This window comes from Betta splendens, chromosome 9 (assembly GCF_900634795.4).
Source record: "Betta splendens chromosome 9, fBetSpl5.4, whole genome shotgun sequence".
In the NCBI taxonomy this organism is placed as follows: Eukaryota; Metazoa; Chordata; class Actinopteri; order Anabantiformes; family Osphronemidae; genus Betta; species Betta splendens.
In genome coordinates, this window is record NC_040889.2 from 29,328,735 (window position 1) to 29,346,501 (window position 17,767).

General features: G+C 50.0%; 1 protein-coding gene across 1 annotated transcript in view; it reads right to left on the reverse strand.

Moving 5' to 3' along the window:
* The window catches only part of fras1 (Fraser extracellular matrix complex subunit 1), a 114,032-nt gene that overhangs the window by 82,745 nt on the left and 13,520 nt on the right, over nt 1-17,767 (reverse strand). The window contains 5 exon segments of the mRNA XM_055511642.1: nt 567-650; nt 738-871; nt 2,149-2,308; nt 3,509-3,601; nt 5,299-5,406. Coding sequence (XP_055367617.1) covers nt 567-650; nt 738-871; nt 2,149-2,308; nt 3,509-3,601; nt 5,299-5,406 — 579 coding nt within the window.

A 17,767-nucleotide genomic window follows, 5' to 3' on the forward strand; every position in this document is an offset into this window, starting at 1 on the left:
AAACCATGAAGTGATGGAGCTGGAACACATGCTGATGTCATGATGTGTTTCCATTTAAAGCTCGTGTGAGACCTCGCTTGCACCGACTAGCTTGTGTATTTGAGAAGTGAAGCAATGCAACATAATTTATTCCCTGTAATAAATCACAAATGAAGATGTCCCTGAAATCACACTTCTGAAGCAACGTGGATGTAAACATGAATGAGTTGTGTGTGTAGGCATGTGTGTGAGTCTCAGCAGACAAAAAACTCCATGATCAAAGGATAATCTCCTGAGCCTGCGGAGTGTATACGTGAACGCAGCGGATGAGGTGGTGCAGCTCAGACAGGAGAAGGGGGGGGGGGGGGCTCCGGCTGCTTTCATCTCAATATCAAAACACAAATACACCGCAAACACAGACGCGAGTGGCAAAACGTCCTTGTCATCGCAAAAAGCAATCCAACACAAAGACAGGGTGAAATGTGACAAGTCATGAGCCGTAGAGAACACAGAGAGAGGATAAACACACACTCTGGCTGTGCAAAGGACTGGAGGTGGACGCACACAGCTACACAAAGGGCTCCTACCTGGTGCTGCGTCCCGGCTGACAGACAGGGGTTGGACACACAGCGAGGGCAGCACTGGCCGGGCTGGATGACCAGGTTCTCCTGCTGAGACGAGAAACGGGTTGAAACAGATACGGGGACGCGTGGGGTCTGTCTCCACAGTGCAGCAGGATGCCGTGTCCACACACTCACCGGCTGACAGGCCACTGGCGCACACTCTGCCACCCAACACTGGGCTTCCCCGTTGGTGCACACACATCTGGAGCAGAGGCTGGGCTTCCACTCGGCACCGTGTGTGTACACAGCGTCCTGCCAGGAGCAAGAGTCTGACACACACACAGACACACACATAAACAGGCACGCACGCACACACGCACACACACAGACACGCACACACGACACGCACGCACATCACCACACAGCACGCACACAGACACGCACATATACAGGCACGCACACACACAGACACGCACATATACAGGCACGCACGCACACACGCACACACAGACACGCACACACGCACGGACACGCACGCACATATACAGGCACGCACGCACACAGACACGCACATATACAGGCACGCACGCACACACGCACACACACAGACACGCACGCACACACACAGACACGCACGCACATGCACGCACACGCACACATATACACACACACACGCACACACACACACACGCACACACACACACGCACACACACACGCACGCACACAGATACGCACGCACATGCACGCACACGCACACATATACACACACACACGCACACACACACACGCACACACACACACACACACACACGCACACACACACACACACACACACACACACACACACACGCACGCACACACACACACACACGCACACACACAGTAATTAGTGGAGCCACTTAACAAGGATTCTCTCGCTAAACTCTCATCACTGGGTTCCAGGTTGACATTTCTGTTCTGCTCCTGTTGCTCTGAAATAATAAGAGCTTCTTTATGTCTCGTGTGACGTCCCACCAAGCCGTCCACTCGACTTTGCTGATTCCTTTATTTGAGATCTGGCTTCATGAACACAACGTTTGCGTCTGAGTGACAGGAAGCTCAAAGCGTCTTGTGTTGAGCTCCGTAACAACGTTTGAAACTATGTATTTGCCATTAGGAGCCATTACGATATGTCCATTTACATCAAGCAGATATTAGGAGTTGGCTGATTTAGTGATACTAGATTTCAAGATGACGACAGTATCGGTGCTCAGTCGAATCTCACAGCTTAGAACATAAAGAAACTAAGACATTTGCGTTTGTTCAGTTTATTATTAATTTAAGGAGCTCTACAGTCGACTCAGAGCTCAGCTCTGATGTTCAGCAGAAGCTTCAGGGGATGAGTAAGTCACATCCGTCACGTCCGTCATGATTTATTCAGCAAATCTGTTCCATCACACTTTTGCATTCACTGTTGCGTTTTGCTTTCTATATTGTCTATCTCCAGGAATGAAAATGGGAATTCTTGTGTTGATTATTATATGTTAGAATTGAATTAGATGAAGTGATTAGATTAAACAGAGGCTCTTTGTGAAGGCTGCATCACAGAGGCTCATACTCCCTCACCTCCACTGTGGCCACACTTGGGGCAGCACTCTCCAGCTGGAGTAAACGGGGTCTGATCCTCAGGACAGCTGAGAGGGGGGCAGGGCAGGTCTTTACAGGACACGCTCCCTCTGGAGCAAACACACACTGAACATGGTGACGGACTCCACTGGCTGTCATGCTGTGGAAACACAATGAGAGGACAAACAGAGAAATCAGGAGAACACAGGAAGGCGTGTGTGTGTGTGTGTGTGTGTGTGTGTGTGTGTGTGTGTGTGTGTGTGTGTGTGTGTGTGTGTGTGTGTGTGTGTGTGTGTGTGTGTGTGTGTGTGTGCGTTATGATGAGAAGACCGCACTAATGCTATGAGCTGTTTGCTTAGTTCGACTGCCGGCTCAGCTGCGAAGCCACAAACGCGCTGGTGATCTTCCTGGATCCTCCTTCTTCGTGGGGCCGATGTTTTCTGCTCTAAACCCACTGGGACGCTTCCACACTGATTGACAGAACTGGACTCATACTGAACTGAGTTTATATCACTGACATCTGTGGGGTGTCAATTAGACCTAGATCCAATTGTGGATATGTTCAGATTGTGCTTTCAGCCTGAGTGAGACATCTGCCTGCAGTCAGAACCATGAGGTGAGGACCTGACTCCTCTTCTGAGGCTGTGAAACCTGCATTCAAGCCTTCTCTGCCCTGCATGATGTGTATCATTAGCCTGAGCTTTAATTGTGCACTGGTCTAAACGACTTTTCACTGTGGAGAGTTTTTGTGACAAACAATTAAGCTTTTTATGGTTTTAGCATGTAGACACTTTGTGTGTGATTTCTTCAGCCACGTCAGCTGGAAATGAAACAATACTCTCACATCAGCAGGCGACTTCGGTTACTGTTTGATTTGAATCCTCCACTGTCAAATTACAAAAACATCCTTCCTTCGACAGCTACCAGAAGAAATGCGCATTTTTCCCCAAGAGTTTCCAAAGAGCAGCAGCAGGTAAATCTTCAGGGCCTTTCAGCTGCAGTAACCGAACCTCCGATGCTTATTCAGATCTGTGTAAAGTGCCACTTTAAGTGCCACTTCAGCACAGAAGCGGGACCAGTGGGAGGTGTCAGGCTGTGCAAACCCAGCCAGAAAAATCCGTCTCGGAGCCTGTGTATGTCACAATGAGCAGCTCATTAAGCTGCAGCCTCTTCATGGAACAAGAAAATGATTGTGTTGTAGTGAGAGGAGGATCTGTAAAAGCAGCCTTTGATCCTGGCTTGATTCAGTCCTCAATAACTACAATTTGCAATATTTTACATCAAAAAAACAACACTATACAACATAATAAAAAATTACAAAATTACAATTACAAGAGGAAAGAACGGAACATTCACTTACTCCATAAACAAGCCCTTCATAATAGCAGGAGCCCTGGGACGCAGACACGCATTCTGGACAGCACTTGTTGGCAGGAATCCTCAAGCGTTCGCCCTGCACACAGACACACACATCAATACATCACACGCCGTGAAGCTGGGAAAACACAAACACAATACAAATAGAGAGGCAGAAGGAGAAAATGATTTATTTGGTGCAAATACCAAACCTGTCAGTTTCCATTTTCATAGACATTAACCAACATGACTCTACCAACACAAAGGGGACAATAATGAATTTATGACCACTCTATGGAGCAGGCACAGGATGCAGAACACGATGCAATCACAGGCAAAGTATCACAATGCACATTACAATACAAATTCATCATGCACACGCTGTAAGTCCAATGTGTGGAGGGAAGTGAGCGAGGAAGAACCAGGCACAGAGCCAGCAAATAGTTCAGGCAGCCATTATTTGTGAATACAAATGACGGGAAATAGAAAAGAAAGAGAGAAATGCAGTGTGAGTGAGACGGGAGAATGGGTCCATAGAATCTCTAGTGCCAAATAAATTGAAGCAGCATGAATCAGCAGGAGACAAAATCCATGTGAACCAGCAGATGACTGGAAACCGAAACATTAAATGATTAAACTAATGAGATTATTAAATGACACAGGTGGAAGCAGGTGCAGCAGGTAGTGCTTCACCACAAACAAACCTCTGGCAAATCATTAATCACCACTTTGAAAATAGTAGATTACTTGATTACAATATTACAGCCACTTGTTCTAGCATTAATAATCTAAATGCCTTCATCCTCAGTCTGTTACATCAAATTAAATCATCAGAGAATTGATAGATTTGCAGTTGGATCCCATTTGAATTTAGCTGACTTCATTTATCAGTCAAATATCCTTTCATTATTAACATGTATGTTTCTGTGCATATAGAACCTGTGTGTGCCGATTTCACTATTAAATCACAGCTACATAAGTCACGTCTGTGGTAGATCATTAATTCAAAGGCATATTAAGGCATTCATGTTCAGAAAAGGGATTTTATGGATAATGTAAAAAGAAGAGCGTTTCATAAGCAGAGGATGAAAAGCCTGTTTGTCCTGTTAGTGTTGATGAGGTAGAAAGAGCACAGCATCTTCACTGTATCTGATGGACGGAGCAGCAGCGTGCGATTCATTAGCCGCTGACGCCGGTCTTCACCAGGATCAGAATTGCAGCATTTAACAAGAAGCCATGAAGAGAATTCAGACGAGGCGAGTCGTCGTAGGAGCACGTTCCTCTCTGTTTCTTTCTTTCTTTAGATGCACCTGTCGGCCATTAAGTTTTTATTTATGCCTTTGGCTGAAGTTAAGGATGTTTGTGATGCTAACGCAAAGCGAACCAACTGAAATACAAGCTAACCTGAGACGTGCGTCGAGCCGAGCTAATCGTAGCTACGACCTTAGCTCACAGTATTGCTTTGGTCATTAGTTAGCTTAGCATTTAAGACTAAAAAAATTAAAATGTATGGCTAAACCCACCTTCCACAGTAGATACAGTAGCTAATGTTAGCTAGCTAACCGTTATGTTGTAGTGAAGCTACTTATTTAAATGCACTTATACAGTAAGTAACGTGACAATATTTTGTTATTGAAAGAAAGAAACAAGATTGAATTTAAAATGTTGTGCTGATCTTTTAAAACCTGAACTGCTAGCATGCTAGCTGGTGGTATTAGTGTCGGTGGCGCCGCGGTTGGTCAGCCTCCATTAAAACGCGTGCTGTGTGAATCAGCTGTGTGTGTGAGGCCTCACCCTCTGGAAGTCGCACTGGGGGTCGGGGCAGCGGGTCGGTGCGCAGGCGGCCACGTGGCCGCGGCAGCTGCACTCCAGGCAGGACTGAGGGCTCCAGGACGCGTTCACCTGTGCACAAACAGAGACACCAAGCGCTCGGTTACGCGTCATTATTTGCTTCTGTTACAGTGACTGTACTTCTTCTTCTTCCCATTAAAGCACGATCACACAGAATTAACACAGCAAACACTGGGTTAGAACCACTGGGAGTTCCTGACCTCCACATCAGCTGAGTCACACCTCGAACCCGCTGCACATAAAGTGTGGAACAGAAGGGGTCCTGTTCTCACAGGGTCGACTGAAAGCCTCGACTCCGGTGCCACCGGATCAGAGCCAGAACTGAAGAAGAATCTGCCTGAACCTGCTTTGGCCATTTGTCATTATCTCATAACTCCACGCTGACAATGTCTCCTGGCACTTTTAACGCCAAAGCCCGATCAATACCCCAGCCTGCATATGCCCAGATACATCATCTCCCAGCGCATGAATCCGATTTAGCCAGATGATAAATAACTCTGGAGCAGGAGGACGTGAGCCTGTAACTGAAGCTGGGGCACAGGAAGCTTTGGCCTCAGGTGTCAACTGGTGTTAATGGGCTGACGCATGTAAAGGAGGCAATGCTCCGTTTCAATGAAGAAGAAATGACTGCAGCAAAAACACCCAAAGTGGGAAGAAGAAGAGCAAAAGGCAGATTGTTTGTCTGGAAATGTAAGTGTTTTAGTGGATCCCTCATCGTCCATCCAGTTCAGAAAACCACAGCTTGTTTTAACCTGAAACATCTTCATGTCTCAAAACGCACTCTCACCATGAAATCATCCATTTCAATAGATTTGCTCATTGAAAAGTTTGGTCTGGTTTTATTTTTAACCGGCTGAGTGTAAAATATCAGAGGCTCCCGAGTAACTGAGAACACACGCAGTAAAAGTTGGAGCTGCTATAGGTCATGTTGAAAGGCACCGAGAGCACCAGCAATGAAAGTTTAATTAGGCAAAGCAGCCAGCTGAGTGTGTGTGTGTGTGTGTGTGTGTGTGTGTGTGTGTGTGTGTGTGTGTGTGTGTGTGTGTGTGTGTGTGTGTGTGTGTGTGTGCGTGTGTGCGTGTATGTATGTGTGTGTGTGTGTGCGTGTATGTATGTGTGTGTGTGTGTGTATGTATGTGTGTGTGTGCGTGTGTGTGTGTGCGTGTGTGTGTGGGCGCGTGCGTGCGTGCATGTGCGTGTGTGTGTGTGTATGTGTGTGTGCGGTTGTGCATGTGTGTGTGTGTGTATGTGTGTGTGTGTTTGTGTGCGTTTGTGTATGTGTGTGTGTGTGCATGTGTGTGTGTGTGTGTGTGTGTGTGTGTGTGTGTGCGTTTGTGCATGTGTGTGTGTGTGTATGTGTGTGTGCGTGTGTGTGTGTGCGTGCGTGCATGTGTGTGTGTGTGTGTGTGTGTGTGTGTGTGTGTATGTGTGTGTGCGTTTGTGCATGTGTGTGTGTGTATGTTCATGTGCGTGTGTGTGTGTGTATGTGTGTGTGCGGTTGTGCATGTGTGTGTGTGTGTGCGTGTGTGTGTGTGTGCGTGTGCGCGTTTGTGCCTGTGTGTGTCCAGCTGTAGGTGTGAGGATGTTGTCCAGGCACATGTTACAGATGTGTAACGAGTTATTGGTGCGGCCAAGTCTGTGCAAACGGTGGAGAAGCGAACGTCAGTACTGCTGCATCCTCTTCAGGCGTCTGTGCATTGAGCTGCTGTGAGCAACGAATCCAGGCAGAAAACTGCGGAGCTGAATCGCCGTGGCTCCACAGCGTAACCTCCAGACCAGCACTTTCCCTCATCAAACGCTCCTCTAGATCAGCCCACGACCAGACAAGAGGTTCAAAGCCAACGTTTACATGGAAATGTATTCTGATTGGAGCAGAACAGAGGACCTTCAGGCTCCTCAGTGTTTTCAGCTCTGGTCAAAACATATGCAGCTACAAGCAAATGAAACATACAGGAAGAAGCTCCGAAGGTGTTTATACCTCAATAAACACAAACAGGTTCGACAGGAGTAAGATTTCACAAACATTCATTCTTCGATTTACAGATAAATATTTAAAAGCTTGATCTGAATATTTTACACCAGGTTTCCTAAATCTGCTAAAGCTCCACAGTCTCATTTAGTTTTGATGCACTTGATAAATTTGCATGGATGCTGTTTGTGAGGCAGCAGCTTGAAGGGTCAGTGTGACGTTCAGGGACAGTTCGACAACTGGAGCTCTGTGCTTCTGAGCTTGATACTTAAATATTTGTTGTGTTAACTGCCCGTTTGGTTCGATCTCTAATTCAGCATGCGGGTGTGTTGCAGTGAACAACGTGGGTGTAGCTGGGGGAACCAGATATTAATAAACCTGTTTGTGTATATCGCCTGTGCGTAAAACAAGACCATCACACTCGAATTCCTTTGGCTTAAATTGGATACAGGTCAGTGGGGTTAATAATAAGTCTGCATGCATGGAGGTGTGCCCTCAGAAATAATTTTCCTGTTATGGCTCGGTGGTTTCCATTAAGCACTTTTTAATAGAGCTGTGTAAAAGTAGCCCAGCAGTTAACTGTATATGGGGGACTTCAGGTCCGGCCACATCTCTGTAGGTGAGTCCATTTCACTAAAGCTCTCATGGGAATTGAGACGGTTGCTCTCAATTCCAAGTCCTCATCCGCTTTGCCTCCGAGACCTCGAGAAAAATGGGACTGACCCCGAGTTGTCTGTAAATGCAGACCCGTCCAGTGCCCGGAGCTGGGACGTCACTCTGAGGCGACCGCCCTCCTTCTGCTTTGAAAGGTCAGACAGCGGTGCTCGTGGTATTTCCTCGCCTCGTCGCAGAGGCCGTGTCCTACAGGGACACAGACTGTACCACGAACTCGCAGATTAAACGTCTGTGGAGCCGAGGGCTTATTTCAATTTCCCCTGAAAAAACATATCTGCCTCACGTGATTTAGGACTGAACCAGGCACAAAAACAGACCCATAGCATTCAGGCAGGCGGCTTTACATAGGAGCGCTACTGTCAGTCTGATCACGTGCTTCTAGTTCACATCTGGAAGCTGCAACCTTCTGATTAGACTGATGAACTAATAAAAGCGTCTTCCATCCGTCGCCTGAACTGGGGTCAGTTGCATTGTGTGTGTTCCTCTTGGCTGCAAGCGGCAGCGCTGGAGACCGGGTGTTTATGACTTAAGTGGAACGTTAAGTGATGAGCGGCGTGCAGCTTTAACCTCCATTACTTAGTGCAGCAGGCCACATTAAAAGCATGTAGTCACACTGGGAAGCTCCCAGTGAGGAGCGCGTCTCGCTGAATGAAAATCAGGCAGGAGAAAGAAACCAAGCGCATCCTGGAGTCAGGTCTCTGCCGGTAAATAAAGAGGGAAGGAGGCCTCGCGACACGAGTTTAAGCAGCAGGTTCAGTTCAAATCCCATCTACAGCACAAGGCAGCGGCAAACATTAGCAGCGCTGGCGCTCAGGTCAACTAGTCGCTGACGTGTAACTGGGCTAAAGTTCAGCACAGAGCAGGCTGTGAACAGGGAAACCCGGCTCTGTGAAAGGCTTCGCGTTCCAGACGATGAGCCGCCGGTTCCAGCTCCGAGGCCGCAAACCATGACACGCAAGCACAACTGCACACATCCAACCCTTTTCAAGCTCACAAATTAACTTTCTGGCTTAATTTTTAAGCTCAACGCCGAGGAGAAGTCGCTGAGTTGATTTGACCCGTCGCCATGGCAACTAAGCAAATACCGTGACCTTGAAAATGGCTCAATAAGCAAGAAAGCAAAGTGTGAGAAGGGATCGTTTAAGGCACCTTCAGCAAGGTGGGAATTTACAACAAGATCACATCAGATCACATCAGATCACATCAGATCACATCAGATCACATCACATCAGATCACATCAGATCACATCAGATCACATCAGATCACATCACATCACATCAGATCACATCAGATCAGATCAGATCAGATCACATCAGATCAGATCACATCAGATCAGATGAGCGACAGGAGCATGTTGAATGTACACGCGTCATCAATGTCCTTAAAGGTGGAAGCCAAACAGAGACACTGTTTGAGTCCTGCATGTTGCACCATGTTGCTGCTTCCTCTCTTTAGAACCAGGCAGTAACGTGTGCGGCTCCTTCTCATGATCACTGTCAGCGTTAATGTTTGTGTTAGAGGACGACAGCTGGGCCACACATCAATCTCTGCCCCAGTGAATTCAGGTGTATGTGCTGTGTAATTGCTTTACGGCACAAGTTCCTCCAACGGCGCCTGAGTGATTATATGCTAATTTCTTGCGATGCAAGCTGTGAAAACAAGCGAAGTTAAAGAGCTGCTCGCATGAAGGACGCTGCAAAGTGTCACTGCGTTCGCCAAAGAGCCCGATTTAATCAATGCTCTGGCCAATGTTCAAATCTGTGACAAAGAGCGAGGAGATGAGTCATCAGTGGAGCTTCCTGAGTGATCCATCATCTGACCACCAGCCGAGCCCGTCTCTCCACGGGCTGCACCGCAGTGGACTCAGCCCAGTGGAAGCGGCTGCTGGTGCCGGGACCGACCACGCCGCCGCCCAGCGTCAGCGCCGCGAGCCCGACGCCAGCACGCCGGGCTCATTAGCACTCAAAGCGGAGGAAGGAGCGGCTTTAGTGAGGCGTGTTCCAGGAAGGTGTTGATCCGGCTCAAACGCATGATGAGCTCACAAATATCTGACTGACAACAAAGACCTGACTCGTACAAAACCATTTTGAAGCCGGCGAGCTGCAAAAGCACCAAACCAAAATAACCCTGGAGCATGTGCTTGGATTCCTCCGACCCATTTAGAAGGACACGACGGCTGACTGCTTAATGGCTCTGAGGAGAAACGCTCACGGAGCCGTATCAGCGTCCGTCACACGGACCGGGTCCTGATTCACAGTGGGAGGAGGGGAAGCCTGAACGGAACCACCGTCTGCTGGAACATGACGCTGAAACACGACGTACGTGCCTGGATTCAAACCGCGGAGCTGCTTTCCTTTTTAAGGAGCCGACTCGTTTATTATTACACAATAAACCCACTTACACGCGTTTATAAAAGTATGGTGTCAAATTCTCCATGTCGGTAGAAAGTCTGTAGGAAAGGTTCTCCAACAAACAGTCAGAACCTTCTTCTGTACAAAACAGAGGGTAAATAATTCATGGACGCAGGTCCCGCCGTTATTACCCTGTTATTACACCACATGTCGTGGGCAGAGTGAATCTGTGTCAATAATGCAGCGGCTGCTCAGTCACGTGGAGCTGGAGGTGGCAGCGTCTCCTGCAGGAAACCAGGCGTCGGTTAAAAGGCTGTGCATCCGTCACGTTCCTGTAGCTTTGGCCACATCAGATACAGTAAAGGTGAAAGGTCACACGCACGCTCACAGCTTTGGCTCAGCTTCACACCCATGAGCCACAGCAGCCCGCCTGCGGCTTCATCTGCGTCTGCTCCCAGAAATACGGCAGCAGCAGCCGCAGCAGATGATAACGACTAAATCTAAAGCTCGTAAAGACAAGCGGGGAACTTCACACATGACTTTATTGGTTTTAAAACGAGCAGCGACACTGGGTTGAGGATGTATGGATGAGCAGAGGAGGCGGCGGCTGTGGGAGCGAGGACAGAACAGCTGTGCGTGCGTTACGCAGTTCAGCCCTTTAGGCTGCACAACAACAATAACGCTCCATTTAGAGCAGCATCGGGCTGTGAAAGTTAAACACCTACAGGAGCAGCAGAGGCGCTCGGTCCACGCCGGCGAACGGCCGTCGTCATGGACACAGCATCACAAACGCTGATGCCACCGTCACTTCTGGGGGTGTTTGTGATGTCGGCAGCTTTCTCACCTTCCACACTGAATTTAAGGTGCTGTGAAAAGTTGTGGTGTGATAAAGCGGTTCTCTGTGACTTTAGTCTTATGTCTGAGAAGAGGATCAGATTCAATCCACCTGACTGAGGAAGAGGAAGCCACTTAAGCCATTATCTGCTACATGTGCTTGCGTTGCTCACAAAGCACACAGCAACCTGAGCAGCAAACACACCAGGTCCCTGCCTCCTCCTTTAATTAGGATGAGTGGCCTCCGCAGCAGACTGACCCACATATGCAGAACCCCGCTGGGTTTTGTGCTCAGAAGCTCAGATCTTCCCTTCGTGGGTGTTCAACACACATGCAGTCTGTTAACGCTGGCAACAGTTTTCACACGGGAGGACGCGATGCTACGAGCACCAAGCTGCCGGCTCCGGATGCAAGGACTGATGCAGGAATGACGCCTGCTGAGCGTCCAGTCGCACTGCAGGACACGGAGAGAGGCTCAACTCGGCGTATTTACATGCAACAGAGAACAAAAGGCTGGTTAACTAATAACTGACTAAAAGCGAAGGCATCTGCAGCAGGAGCCACCATCAAGTCAAGACGCCTCCGACTCAATACACAATCAAATCATTAAGCGGTGCCTTCGCTGCAGGAGCATCTGCATCCGTTGCCGTGGTTACACTGAAGGAGTCCAGCTCACCACAGATGCCACAGTTCAACCAAAGTGCAGAATATGAAAAATTCCGACAAATGGAGCAAGATGATGAGCTTTCCATTAACAGAAGCAGCTGCAAGTCCGCTCCCAGTAGAACGTCACCAGACGACGTCTCGCTGTGACGAGTGCTTTAAGCACAAACTTTAAAAAGGCCTTGGTCTGATTCTTCTCACACACACACACGATGACGTTCAACTACAACTTGGGCTCTGCTAATTGTTTGACTTTAATGCCTCAAGTTCGCCTTCATTTAGAAGATTAGTGTCCGCCTGCTTGAACAAAGCTCAAATTAAATTCTTGTGGCTGAACGTAAGAGCAGGACGAGGAACAAAACAATACTTAGGAATCGCATTTAGTGGTTTTATCCCTTAAACCCTTTGGTTGGAATGAAAATGCTTTCAGGTGTTTTCATGTATGAAATTAGAGGCAGAATAGAAAACATATCAGGCTGTGGAGCTACAGTTATAATTGTCTCCTGCATTTTCAGCTCATCCTGCAAAATAAAATATTAACATAACTCTGCTCAGGCTGAATCTTTGCTCTTCAGTCGGGTGAAACAGCAGAAAATCAGAATGAGCCTGGCTTTAGTTCAACGCTACTGTACGTGTGAATCCTCCAACCAGGAGCCACTTCCTGCTTCCTGCTGTGATGGACGCCCACTAAGACTAACCCACGGGGCCGCGCTGCAGAGCCACTGACGCTCAGTGGAGCCCACAGGTTAGCGTGGGCCCGGACAGAGGAATAACATCCAGGAAACAGGGGAAACAGGCTAAGGAAAAGAGGAGCTGAGCAGAAAAGATACAGGAGATATTATTAAGAATGGAACGAATTAGAGCATATTTGAGCCAGAAGATCGGGGAAGTTAAAGCAGAACAATGTCCAGTAAACACAGCGGAGACAGCAGGTGACTGCAGCTACAGGCAGGTGACGGGTCGGGTCACATTTAGCAACGCTCTGCCATGACTCCACAGCCGGACTATTCTGGTGGAGCAGCAGCCTCCAAACAGCTGCCGCCGGCGCCACCAGCAGAACACTGCAGCTATTTTAACCTTCCTTTGTAACAGTATATGAGCCGGCGGCGTCTCAGGCCCCAGTTGAAGTAGTAGCTGCTGAAATCCACGCGTTCGGCCACAAAGACTGCTGCTGTTCGATACTGATCCAGAGTCTGCTGCATTGTGAGCCTGAACAAAAGGCATGTCCTTCACGTGTCTCATTAGCCAAACACTCACTGCATGAATGTGTGTCAGATGAGAAGGACGCTCAGTGTTTGTTTCCAGAAAGTGGGAGCTAATCGGGACGACGGCCCCAAACAGGCAACAAACGCAGAACCTGAAGCAGAGACGGGGATGAGCCAAGACCTGCTGCCTGGAATCAGAGCCTCCATTGGTGAACAATGTCAGAGTCCAGCTGGTTGTGAGGTCATGGGTCGGTGCAGCTCTTCCTTTAGCTGCTGGAACAAAGTGATGAACCGTCTCCTGCTCCCAGGAAACGACGCTGCTGGAGGTTTCCATCATCTCTGCTCAATAAACAACTTGTGTACTTTCCAGGCAGCAGCTGCCACAAATCCGCTCGGCGGCGGCCGGGCCTGAACCAAACGCGCGATGAGGCACCGATCGGCACCGCAGGTGCCGCAAAGAGGACGGCATGAGCTGCACCTCAGGGAGCAGGACGTGGACGGCGCGTCCGCCCAGTGCATCAGCTGATCTGGATGCAGTGTGATGCGTGAGAGCTGCAGCCTAATGGAGCTGCATTAGGAGGAAATCCTGCTCTAACAGACACAGAATGAGCAAATGAAAAGCAGGATGATGCGAAGTCGTGCTCCCGCATTGCAAACGTTGCCGCTAAGCTGCCGAGGCTTAAAATCCTGCAACACAGAGCGTCCTCGAACGCACCTTGAACACAGCTCTGGCTTAAAACCTTGAGCTGCTGCAAAAATAACAAAAATGTTCAGTGATGAAATGTTTGAGCGCCAGGAGCTGCTCGGATTAACAGGTTTCAAATGCTCCTGTGGGTTTTTGGGCTGAGCAGAACTCAGAACGTTGAAATCGGTTTGCGGTTTTCCTCATGGGGGTTTACACTAGTCCTGGTTTTATGTTGGTCAAAGTCGGATGATGTCATAATGTGTCGTGAGCGTGGCTTGGATCTCAGCTGAACCATGTTCAGAGATGCCCGTCACTCTCAGCGATGCTGCTGGAGGCACCAAGGTGGGTCCATAGCAGATCCCCATCTCAGCTAACGCTAATACAGCGTAAACATCAGCTCATCAACAGCTGTGCAAGCAGAAAGTGCCTCTGCTGCAAAAGATCGGAAAACCCACACACGAGTTCCATCAATTAAACAACCTCTGCGCTGAAAACTGCGGATAACAGAGCGCGGGAGAGGAATCGATGGCAGGTCACGGGTCGAGCGGATCAAAGCGCCATCAGAACTTTCTACTGCGCTGATTGGATCCATCTCAATAAAACTGCTGCAGACGTCGACCTATGGACAAGAAGCATCAAACCAATAAGAGCCAACGTGGCTTCACAGGCTCCCGTCAGTCTCATCTCTGAACCCTGAACGTGTCCCCCCGCGTTCAGCGCCAGCAGATTTAATGTGGTTGGTGGCGCCGGGACACAGGCCTTAAACAATGGTTCTGTCATGAATTCCTCCACGGCTCTGACAAAGGCAGCGCCGTCCACTCCTCCTCGCTGTACATCATTCCAGCCAACCTGCAGAGGCGGTTCCGTCCACCTCAGGCGGGCGTCGCCATAATCAAGCGGACGAGCTGAGATTTGTCTTTCTTACATGAAAGCCTCCGTCGCCAAAAAAAGGAAAACAGCCGTTTGCTCTGAGGGAGGAAGGGCTCTTTCAACTTCTGCTGAGGAATAAATTGGGCCTTTAGATGAGCAGAACAGCCTTGGATTTGAAAACATGAGCAGGAATCAAAGCGGCAAATGGAAATGTCCTCCTCCAGCAGGAAGCAGCAGGTTTCTGGGACTTTCCTGTTGTTTAATACCGGCGCTGACTGTGATGCTGCTGTGAATTTAGCTTTTATTGAGGCCTGGACTGATCGGACGGCGTGTTTACGGCCCGACGGCTCGGATGTTGCAGCAATAAGGACTTTCTGTTTGTGCAGATGTTCTGTAAAAGTCACTCAAGGTGACGTCTGAGCATTGATCTCCATGGAGACTCCTAGTTTTACCCCCCACACAGACACGTGCTGAGTGGCTCCATGTGACAGACATGCAGTGTCCGAGAGAGGAGGCGCTCCTGTAAACTGTCTGTGCTGCAGCTCATGCATACATCATCAAAAACAGCACAAAGACACCCTTCAGTCTCTGCTGTCAACTGCTGCGAGCAGCAGCTCCTCTGCTGCCAAGCCTCTGGATTTAACCATCTTCTGCAACACGAGGCCTCTGGAGGCGTGTTCTCATCTGCTTACTGTAATTAGCCCAACATCTTAAATCTAACAAGGTAATGTCTCACTCATGCCTGACCCCCTGGATTTATCTGAGCACAACACGCCGCAGAGGCAGAAAGAGAAGAAGGAGGAGGAGGAGGAGGAGGAGGAGGAGGCGAAAAAGAAGAAGAAGAAGAACATAAGGAGAATAATAAGAAGAAGGAGGAGGCGGAGGCGGAGGTTAAAAAAGAAGGAGAAGCAGAAGGGGAAACGGACACAAAAGGGAAGGAATGACCCCCCACACACACACACACACACACACGCTGCTGCAGGACGGGGACGGGACGTCCACCCCTGACCCTCAGCGCCTCCTTGTCCTACAAGTCTGTGCTGACAGCAGAGGTGTCTGAAACAGCAGCAGTCGGGACACGGATGCAGTCAGAGACTCATCCCTGCACCAGAGGCTGACAGGAGGAGGACGGACAAGGTGCAGGAGGCGAATGTGACAGACCGGCGCCGCTGTGAGGTCCAAGGCAGCACATAGAATCCACCAGCACAACAACACAAGCCTCCCAGAACGTAAAGTCTGGGACTCAGTCACAGGACCGGCTGTCAGCTCTCATCAGTCCACTAATGAGCAGCAGATGATTGACAGCTCCGCAGCAGCTGGGATCAACGGGCCTCCAGTCCCACAGACGCTGCTTAGAGCAGACGGCAGCCAATGAAAGGCCACAACCTGAGGCGGGACCGCTCGACACGGCACGACGGACCCGACCCGATCAGCTCCACAGGAAGTAGAGACAGGAAGTAGAGTCACGTTATTAACACGGAGCCAGAGTTGAGATACACGATTACTGGAAAACAAGGGGACGCTGGAACCTGTGTTTCTGAAACCATATGATTCCTACACAAATCTGTGACTCAGGCTGAGTCCTTCCCCAAACAACCGTCTTCCACAAAATGTCAGATGGATGTGGAGCTTCAGCCGATAGCAGCACAGGAGGAGCGGCTGGTTTATAAATGAACTGACAGAAAATCTAAAGAAATGCAGATTTAAACTAACCACTACAGCTTGTATCTAAAACTACAGCTGGTTTCACTTGCAATCAGCCTCTGCTGCCGCCGCCTCATTGGCTTCATGACAAACACTGCGTTTTACGCACAGAGCAGCGTCCTGGCGCTGGCTGAATTGGGCCGGGCCTCGGTCAGCCCCGCGCTACGGAGGGAGGACGCCCACGCACAGACGCCCCATTCACGGCCCGCCGGGCCACCGGGCCGGGCCACGGGGCCGGGCCGCCGGGCTGCTGAGCTGGGCCGGGTCGGGTCGGGCCGCTGGGCTGCTGAGCTGGGCCGGGTCGGGTCGGGCCACCGGGCTGCTGAGCTGGGCCGGGTCGGGCGTGAGCATCCTTGTGTTTTCTCCGATCCTGTCTCTTTCGATGTTGCTAATTCTTCAGAGACGAGCAACCGGTGCTTGGATCGGATCAGAGCCGGCTCCGTCCCGAGGTAAAGAACCATTAACACCACACAGAGCGCCTCAGAAGAGACTGTACATCACGATGGCAGCCGGGACACTACAGCTACAGCTACAATACCGCAGTGCGAAAACAGCTCAATCAGCACAGACGCAGGCGAGAACAGAGTGCACAAGAAGAGGAGGAGTGGGACGAGACGCCCTGAGGCGCTGACGGGACGTCTGACAGGTACGAGCGACAGAGAGACGACAGGAACGGGTAGAAGGAAGTGAGGGGGGAGGAAACAAGGAGGGAGGAAGGAGGAAACCAGGGACTCAAAGGGACAAAAGATCAGAAATAACTCTAGAAGATTTGAGTATGAGGATCTTTTCTCATGGTGAATAGTAAATGTGACTCTACTTCACAGAGATTTAAGCTTCGCTGCCTCCGACTGCGAGATTTAAACTGTTAGACTCCTTTAACTTTGGATGAACTTCATGTTGTCGTACTTTTGGGCCGTTTTTCTTCAGGCCCGTTTTGACTTCTGTCCTCTGGAAGCGGCAGTGAATCCGTCTGGACAGATAAGAGCTACGACTGCTGCCCCGTCGTCCCCCTTCTCCTCCTCCTCCTTCTTCTGCTCCTCCTCCTCCACCCCCCCCCCCCCCCCTCCTACTCCCCCTTCTCCTCCTCCTCCTCCTCCTTGCTCCTCCTCCTCCTCCCCCCCTCCCCCTCCTCCTTCTGCTCCTCCTCCTCCTCCCCCCCTCCCCCTCCTCCTTCTGCTCCTTCTCCTCCTCCTCCACCCCCCCTCCTACTCCCCCTTCTCCTCCTCCTCCTCCTTCTGCTCCTCCTCCTCTGCTCCTCCTCCTCCCCCCCCCCCCCCCCTCCTCCTCCTCCTCCACCCCCCCCCTCCCCCTCCTCCTTCTGCTCCTTCTCCTCCTCCTCCACCCCCCTCCTCCTCCTCCTCCCCCCCCCCTCCTACTCCCCCTTCTCCTCCTCCTCCTCCTTCTGCTCCTCCTCCACCCCCTCCCCCTCCTGCTCCTCCTCCCCCCCTCCCCCTC